Here is a 10,000-nt window from a genome sequence, read left to right on the forward strand (position 1 = left end):
AATTATCCGTTCAAAGACTTTGGCCACAACTGGAATTACTGATATTGGTCGATAATTTGTCGGATCAGAGCGCTTCCCAGAATTTTTATACAATGGAGTGACTCAGGCAGATTTCTACTCATCGGGAAAGATGCCAGTCATTAGGGATGGATTAAAATAATATATGGGTAAGAGATTCTGCTAGTACATCGGGAGATTCCCTTAAAAGTTTCACTGAAATATTATCTAATCCAGTTGCCTTTGACTTGCAAAGCTTTGATAGTAGTGCAAAAACATGTGTTGGTGTTGTTTTTTCAAAAACAAAATTTTTATCAGTTTCAGTAAGAAATTCTTGGAAGGATTTATCAACTTCTGTTACGTCTGCACTAAGGCTTGGCCCAATTTCTGTGAAAAAGGAGTTTAGCATTTCTGCTATATCTGTTTGATCTCCAGAATTTACCCCATTATATTCCATCTCATTAATAACGGTTTTGGTGGACTTACGCGAGGTCAATTCATTGATTGTTTTCCATGTTTTCCTTTGATCCCCACAACAATATTGTTGAAGGCATTTTCATAATAAGCTTTTTTCGCGCTATTAAATTATTTCCCAGTTCACTTGATTTTTAACCATTTGAAATTGGTTCAAAATACACGTAAAAGGATCTTTTGTCTTAATAGCCTTTCTTTTGAGGCGGTCTCTGAAATTCATCCGCTTTTTCAGAATGGTGGTTATCCATGGGGATTTAGAATCTCCTGTCCGTTTGGTCTTAATCGGTGCGTGCTTTTCACACACATTCAGGAATAATTCTTTCCACCTCTTCCACATATCATTAGGATCATACAATTGCTTTATGTTATATCCCAAGGTTGGGCTAAAATGTCTGCATAAAAATTTACGCTATTAAAATGTTTAAACTTTTTCAGGATTCAGTGAAGCTGACTGATCTGGACAAATTGTACCTAGCGTTGGCAGAAACAAAGGAAGCACCTATCTTCGATGTTTTATACTATGGTCTGGATATCACCAGTATAAAAGCTTTGAAGGAGTACAGCTTTTTTGAAGCCAAAAAATGGCTTCCTCGTGATTCTTTTGAGAGACTGAAGCACAAAATTTGTGACAAGCACTTTGATTTCCATGAGCTTGCACAGGTAACTAAAATATTGGTCTTTTGTCTAATTTAAGTTTCCAATGAAGAGAATATTACTTCCTCTTCCAGGCCCTTTAATTTATAAAATGAAGAAATACACTATGTAGTTGAGTATAATACTGTGACCACATGATCCCAGCAGATGTTGATGATGTTCTTTGTTAAATGTTAAACGAATGAAAGTGACTCGATGATATGCAGGCAGATTTCCTTTCTGGTTAAAATTTAGTTATTGCAAATTTTTTTCACTGAGCTAGGTGTGCAAGCATGTAGTCCTTATGACTTTTGTGTGGTGACTATTCAGAGTGCTGTTGACCTTCTTAAAGGAAACCTCCACTGAAACAAGAATACAACTTCAAAATATTTAACATAATGTTTACAATCAAAATTGTTCAAACGTTTTCCAACGGAATCGTTTGCATCTGAAATAAATGAATTTCAAAAACGCTTGTTTTGGTTTTCAAATTTCCTGAGTGCCGCCATCTTGAATAGTTGTGATGTGTTATGGTTGCTCTTTTGTATTTGCACAAAGAGCTTTTGTTTTAAAACAATAGGGCAACCATGACACGTCACAATCATTCAAGATGGCGGCGCCCAGGAAATTTGAAAACCAAAACAACTATTTTTAAAATTTATTTATTTCGGATACAAACGCTTCCATTGGAAAATTTTCGAACAATTTTGATTGAGAGCATTATGTTAACGATTTTAAAGATATATTCCTGTTTTAGTGGAGTTTGCCTTTAATCTTTCTAATATACAAAACTTACCACACTTCTTATGTGCAGCCAGTAAATGCCAGCTTTTCACACACTCAGTTGTTGGAGCCATGTTAAACCATGAACCCTGACTGTGACTCCCTAACATACTAGTAAGAATGATTAAATTATTTTATTAATAAACCATACTGTAATACTGTAGTGGAGGATAACAACAATGTTGATTCTCTACTGAAAACAGTTCTTTACCGAATGGAAAGTACATGTAATGTAAGGTCCACTTTAAAGCACCTGACGATGCTGTGTGTGAAAAAAAATTACCGACCGGGGAAGGCAGGTCAGGCAGTGCGGGTGGACACGAGCTATTCCAACCTGAAGACCCTTGTGCAATGCACCCCATTCACTCAGCCATGTGTGAGAGAACTTTTTAAGCTTCTTTTGTTTCCCATGGCCTGTTGAGTGGGAAAGCTGTCATCAGGTCTGTCATGCTCCTGGAGAACTTTGCCTAGGGTTTCTTGCAATTATTTTCCCAACATTGGTTAAATGTTCGCCCAACGTTGTTCAAATGTTTGATCCATGTCAGAATTTTATACATTTAGTTATTGTTATATACCTGGACTTTCTCTCAACAAAACAAGCACTGTGATTGGTTGATTCTTGGTCACATGCCCCTGATCAAATTCAAATGTATCCCGACTGGGATACAATTCTACTGTAACAGTTGTTGCCTGCGCCGGATGTTTTGCAGTGATTGTTGAAGGGAATATCTAAATATTATAGCAAAGCACTAAATGTATGGTCCCTTGGGAAACTACAATGTAGTTTTCCCTCGAGTTCTGATGTTTCTCGAGACAAAATCTCGGGAAACATAAGAACTCGTGGGAAAACAAAACTATCTGTTTCCCTCGGGACCATAAAATTAATTAAGTATATGATGTAATTGTCCATAGATACAATACAATACAAAGTTTATTTACCTACATGTACAACTGTAGGTGTCGCCAAGGAGCTTCAGTTTACAAACGTGTGAAGATGTGAAAGTGAAAAGAGCATATACATGTAGTTTAATCCAATGACTCCTAAAGCAGCCCCCATTGATGAGAAAAATGTCTGGAGTTAGATTAAAATCTATAAAGTCTCACTCCTAACCCTTTTTTGTCATTGACAAGTAATATGATCGGCTGGTGTTAGTGTAAAAACTCTACATGTAAGTGACTATTTTAGGAGGGAAAGAGTTACAGTCAAGCTATGTCATGCTTGACCAGTTGTTTTGAAATTTGAACGGCCGTTGGCAAAATCCAGACTGGACCTGACTTGACCAGATCAGATCGGATCAGATCGGATCTCACAGGACAAGACCGGATCGGATTGGATTGACAAAAACTCAGACCGGATCAATCACAAAATTCCTGCCAAAAGTAGACGGTCACCAGTGCTGAAGAGAGGAGAAGTTGAATTCTGCGCCTTTCTCTCTTGTGTAGTCGTCTGACCTCATTTGTTGAGGTGATTACAGATTCCGAAGCAGAATTTTGAAAGATATGATGTGATGAATTGTCATCAATATAAAGCGAATGTGACTGTGAATGTGTCTTCTTCTTCAAACAATCCTTCAAACATGAAAACTGACAACAGTTCCTTAGTTTACCACAGTCCCTAACAATTGCACAATAGCCTGACTTAGAAACAGAACAGGAATTTCAGTTAATGGTGGTGCGAGCAGCAAAGATATCCATATTATGTCCGGGTGATATTAGAGTAGAATCCAAACTATTCTGCGAGCTCTCCCTTTGTCAACTGACGTTCCCTTTCTGTTGCTAAATCAGGCTAAGATGGTACAATTGTCAAAGACTGGGGTAAAGTAAAGACTTGTTATCAGTTTTCATGTTTGAAGAAGAAGACCATTGCAATTGCGTACGCAGTTAATTCGCTTATTGACGGCAGTTCGTCACAGCGTATCTTGTCTCTTCATAATTCCGCTTCGGAATCTGTAATCACCTCTGGAAAAAAGACATTTCGTTGAAGCTCAATAAATGAGGATTGGACTGCACAAGAGAGAAAGACACAGAATTCAACTTCTTCTCTCTTCAGCAAGTTAACTGGTGACCCAGGGATTTCATGTGTCTACTTATGGCGAGAATTTTGGTGTTGATCTGGTCCGAGCTTTGTCTACCCAATCCGGTCCGGTCCAGTTCGATCCGGACCCGGAGAGAAAAACACAGAATTTGACTTCTTCTCTCTTCAGCAAGTTAACTGGTGACCCAGGGATTTCTTGTGATCCGGTTCCAGCTTTGTCTACCCAATCCGGTCTGATCTGGCTTTTGCCAACGGCCAATTTGAATTTAGTTTTCAAATCTGTGCGCTAGTTATCAAAAATAGTTAGCTATGAAATTTTTGTTTTGAAAACTACTTTAAGCGTAAAAACTAAAAACTAAGCGTAAAAACTACTACTTTAAGGCCCAGTGGTTAGGGCGCTTGCCTTGAGATCTGGAGGACCCGTGTTCAAGACCCTCTCTGACCACTCGTTGAATTTGAACCTGGTAGTCCCTGGTTCAATTTCCCAGCCGCACTTGTAAATAGCCAACTGGTTTGCCTCCAGCCAGTTGGGATTCTTAACAGTTGTTGTTGTTCTGTTCTGTCGTTTCTTTGTGTTTCATTGGCCCTGAAAAGCCCCTATGGGGAGCGGTCAATTAAGTATGTATTGTATTGTATTGTATTGTGTTGAATAATTTTATAGTTCATTTATTGTACATTTTTCATCACAACTTTCAGAAAAATCATCAAGAGTCCATTCAAATCTCAGAACATCTAAAGAGGAATTCGAATGTTCATTTGAGTTTTGTAGAAACTGGTCACACATGACATAGCTTGACTGTAAGGGAGACGAGGTTTTTGAGTGGACCTGGATGTTGTTAACTATATTGTCTTCAAGGCTTTCCCATCATAAAATATTTTGCCATTAAAATAAAATTTATTATTGTCTGTGGTAAATAAACCCTTCTTTCTAGTTTCTAGAAAATACAATGTATATCCAAAAATGGCAAAGCAAATTAGAGTTGTCTAAAATCAATTATTTGGTGTTTCCTTCTTGAACGAAGTTGAACTGAGCTTTAATCTGTCTTTTAATGTCATTTGTTTAAAGAAATTTAAATGTGGTGATGTTGCTGAGACTTGTTCAAAGAACGGCATACCAATTATCAGAAAGGAAGATGTGAGTGAAGTAAAATACATTTCATGGGGTCCATTGTTTGACTGTGTGTGTGAAGCTCTGATGAAGACACATGATGGAATAAAGGTTAGTGATGTTTTTCTCCACTGTGTTAATGTGAGTTTTTTACGATTGCTTGACTTTCACTTTCCGTGTGTTTGTGTCTCAAAAATACTTTTTAACCTATTAAGGCTGAAATAGTCTATTAGCTTTGCTATAACCACTATAGCTAATGCAAATGACTGTGGCCCTGTCAATCAGACAATAACAACAGGAACTCCAGGCATTACCAACAGTCTGTAGGTTTTGTAGTGTTCCACAAGGTTTATGAACAAGGGGTGTGAGGCGGCTTACAGTTCATAGTCAATTTCGTCCCCAGCATCCGGTTTTCTTTTGGTCAGCACCAAGAACACGAACTCTGGCCATTTCCAAGGCAGGAAGTCCGCAAATCACGGACTTCTGGCTCGTCCACGCAGGCTCCAAAATTTGAAAGAATGACGTGATCGTCAATGGTTACAAAAATGGACCTTCACTACCACTGCGCGTGTGTTGGAAATGGCCAGAGTCCGTATTCTTGGTGCTGACCAAAAAGAGAAGTTGACTCTGGGGACGAGAAGGAGTTCGTAGCGGAGCTCAAGCGCGCGAAGAGTGCCAGCGGAGCACCATGGGTAAGATTGTTTTGGAAATCTATCCATGTGAGAAATTTTAGTTATGGCGTCAGCCAACGCCCGCCCTCCCGCCCGCGTGTACAGACTGTTGGGTTGGAGGCGGGTAGGCAGGACAGCCTCCGGGGACGGGAGTGCTGGGGCATTTTTACTTGGCGGGAAATCACGTGACGAGCAGCGGGATAAAGAGCAGGAAAGAGCATGAGAGAAGAGGCGACGAATTTTGAGAAAGTTTTCAAGTGAAGAAAGCCTCGAGAGCAGCCGAGGCTGAGAGAAATTAAATAGAGCAAGAGACAAGACACTTGCTCACAACGGTTGGCTTTCGAGTTATGTTTGCCTTCTTAATGCATGCCTTGCTGCCTCACATATTTTGTTAAACTCGCTACAAGTCTAGACGAAGTAGGCCTGAAAACGTTTGACAGAGATTGTGGCATCTTTCAATAATCACCCACCATGTCGCCATTCAAGCTCAGCAGACATCATTGGCGAATTTTCTTGTCATCATTATCTATTTCGTCAGACATGTTATAACCGAACTCTCGACGCCGTTTATATAGTTTAGGTCATAGAAAGTGCGGCGTACGGGGTTTTATTCACGAGTTGTTTGTGTCAAAAACCCGAACTAGTGAGGTACGAGCGAGTGTAACCTGCGATCAGGCTCTATTTTAATTTCGCGTGGTACGTAATGTGGAGTTGGCGAAACGAAAAATAGAGCCTGACCAAATTCCTCTTCGAAATTCCTGCCACCCACTTTTTTTGATTGATTGACATGACCTTCGTCGGCCAATCAAATTTACTTCCATTACACCAATACACGCGTGGACGGCAGATTCACACTATTTACTGGGTTGCCAAACCCAGTCGGAATCTCGGTTTCATTTCGTGGGTTTTTTTATTTTCCGTGTCGGGAAAAGTCTTGCCCGTCACTCCCCTGCTAAGTGGTGGCTTTGTGCATAGAGCCTTCTGAGCGTATTTTCGTAGGATCGAGAGGGTAGTGGGAAATGCGTAGATTTCTCTGGTGGACACAGTAGAACGATTAACTTAATCGGCAATGGCGTCGAAAGTCATGTAACGCGAATGGCGTTTTAGTGGATCTTTGAACAAAATATACCCTTATGAAGCTCAATAATGGCAAGTCAATTGGATATACAGGCGGTGGAATCTTAAAAGCGACAAGTAATGGACTTCGACAACAATCTGTCGCCCGCCGAGCCGAAATCAAAGTGAGCTGTATTTTTAATATTTTACCAAGTGTGCTGACATGTAGAACACTGAAACCAAATGGAAAACTCTCTGGTAACTTATGGGTTCAACAAAGACAGAGAACGAATCGAACACCTTAAGTGGATCTGTGATAAACTCTGCACAGTCTTCAGGGAAAAAAATAATTGGAAATGTGACAGCCAAGAATTATTTGAAAGAAAGCTTGTCGTCCATTTTGTGCTTCATTATTCAAGGAAAAGGTTCTTTATGGAAACGGTTTGATCCTGAAATTTTAGTTTGTTGTAATATCGCGCATATTTGACACGAATGAGTTTTTTCTCTTCACGCACGTAATGAAATAGAAAGGGGTTTTTGCCTCTAATAGCAAATTTGTTGTTTGTTTCAAAAAATTGTTCGCTGGAAAAGGTAGCCTTTATGAATTCATCATGTTTTATAATATGCGAGCTTAACTGGGTAGGTTTTATGGCAATAGTAAAGCATTTTCGTGTCAAAATGAGGTTAGCGTCTTTCTGTTGTGCTAACTTAATTAAATATAAATATACATTCTGCCTCGTGAGTTTGTTATTCTCGTTAACCAGCAATGGCGTTGAAAGTCATTGCAACGCGTATGGCGTTTTAGTGCATCTTTGAACAAAATATGCTCTCATGGAGCTCAAGAAGGGAACGTCAATTGGATGAACAAGACGGGCGATGATGATCTGAAATCTTAAAAGCGACGAGTAATGGACTTCGACAATCTTTCGCCCGTCGAGCCGAAATCAAAGTGAGCTGTATTTCCAATACTTTATCACGAGTGTAGTGTTGTGTACAACACTGAAACCAAATGGAAAATTATCTGGTAACTTATGGGTTCAACAAAGTCAGGTAAAAAAAAAAATGGAAATGTGACAGTCAAGAACTATTTGAAACAAAGCTTGTCAACTATTTTGTGCATCATTTATATTCAAGGAGAAGGTTCATCCAATCTCGTACCCAGAGTCCTCGGGCTTTTTGGCCAGCGGGTGAGCGCCTGGAGAGGGTAGGTACGTCATGTATGGGGAATTATTATGTACCCAATACATATTATATCATTACATACATATTATGTCCTGGAGGTACACAACGTAATCATACACAGCTAACATACCTAGACACAGCTATACACAGCTATACACAGCTATAAAGGGTTATATACAGCTATACACAGCTATATACAGCTATACACAGATATACACAGCTATACACAGCTGCACGCCACTATAAAGAGCTGTACACAGCTATAAAGGGCTATACACACATATACATAGCTATACACAGCTATAAAGGGCTATACACAGCTATACACAGCTATACAGACATACAGGGCTATACACATTTATACATACCTATATAGGGCTATACAAACATATACACAGGTATACATACCTATACACAGCTACACAGGTATATACACAGCTATTAAGCGCTATACACAGTTATACATACCTATACAGAGCTATACAGAGCTATACAGACCTATACACAGGTATAGCTATACAGGTCTATACACAGCTCTACAGTGCTATACAGAGCCATACATATCTATAAAGGGCTATACAGACCTATACACAAGTATACATAGCTATACACAGCTATAAATGTCTATACACAGCTATACAGCGTTATACACAGCTATACAGCGCTATACACAACTATACATAGCTATAAAGGGCTATACACAGCTATACAGGGCTATACAGAGCTATACACAGATATACATGGCTAGACACAGCTATACATACCTATAAAGGGCTATGCAGACCTGTACACAGGTATACATAGCTATACACAGATATACAGGTCTATACACAGCTCTACAGCGCTATACAGAGCTATACACACCTATAAAGGGCTATACAGACCTATACACAGGTATACATAGCTATACACAGCTATACAGGTCTATACACAGCAATACAGCACTATACACAGCTGTAAACAGCTATAAAGGGCTATACACAACTACACAGGGCTATACAGAGCTTTACACAGATATACAGCACTATACACAGCTATACATACCTATACAAGGCTATACAGACCTATACACAAGTATACATAGCTATACACAGCTATACAAGTCTATACATAGCTATACAGCATTATACACACCTATACACAGCTATACATACCTATACAAGGCTATACAAAGCTATACACAACAAAACAAGGATATATACAGCTATACAAACCTATACGCAGGTATACATAGCTATATACAGCTATACAGGTCTATACACAGGTATACAGCACTATACTGGGCTATACAACACTATACAGACCTATACACAGGTATACAAAGCTATTCAAAGCTATACAGGTCTATACACAGCTCTACAGCGCTATACACAGCTATACATACCTATACAGGGCTATACAGAGCTATACAGACCTATACAAAGGTATACATAGCTATACACAGGTATACAGGTCTATACACAGCTATACACAGCTATACAGCGCTATACATACCTATAAAGGGCTATACAGACCTATACACAGGTATACATACCTATACACAGATAAACAGGTATATACACAGCTACACAGCGCTATACAGTGCTATACATACCTATAAAGGGCTATACAGACGTATACACAGGTATGCATACCTATACACAGATATACAGGTCTATACACAGCTATAGAGCGCTATACTGGGCTCTACAGAGCTATACAAACCTATACACATGTACACATAGCTATTCACAGCTATACAGTTCTATACGCAGCTCTACAGCGCTTTACAGAGCTATACAGACCTATACAAAGGTATACATAGCTATACACAGCTATACAGATCTATACTCAGCTATACAGCGCTATACACAGCTATACATACCTACACAGGGCTATACAGACCTATACAAAGGTATACATAGCTATACACAGCTATACAGCGCTATACAGTGCTATACATACCTATAAAGGGCTATAAAGACCTATAGACAGGTATACATACCTATACACAGATATACAGGTCTATACACAGCTATACAGCGCTATACTGGGCTATACAGAGCTATACACAGCTATACA

The 10,000-nt window shown here is 39.2% G+C and overlaps 1 protein-coding gene across 3 annotated transcripts in view; it reads left to right on the forward strand.

Annotated features, from left to right (window-relative positions):
* Nucleotides 1–10,000, forward strand: part of LOC138000465 (uncharacterized) — a 60,153-nt gene that overhangs the window by 10,012 nt on the left and 40,141 nt on the right. For all 3 annotated transcript variants that reach the window (XR_011123127.1, XM_068846909.1, XM_068846908.1), the window contains exons 3-4: nucleotides 907–1,131; nucleotides 4,989–5,141. Coding sequence is in view for 2 of the 3 variants with exons in the window: in XM_068846909.1 (XP_068703010.1) it covers nucleotides 907–1,131; nucleotides 4,989–5,141 (378 nt within the window). In the remaining variant the exon portion in view is untranslated. The remainder of the gene's footprint in view (nucleotides 1–906; nucleotides 1,132–4,988; nucleotides 5,142–10,000) is intronic.

Source organism: Montipora foliosa, chromosome 4 (assembly GCF_036669935.1).
Source record: "Montipora foliosa isolate CH-2021 chromosome 4, ASM3666993v2, whole genome shotgun sequence".
Lineage (NCBI taxonomy): Eukaryota > Metazoa > Cnidaria > Anthozoa > Scleractinia > Acroporidae > Montipora > Montipora foliosa.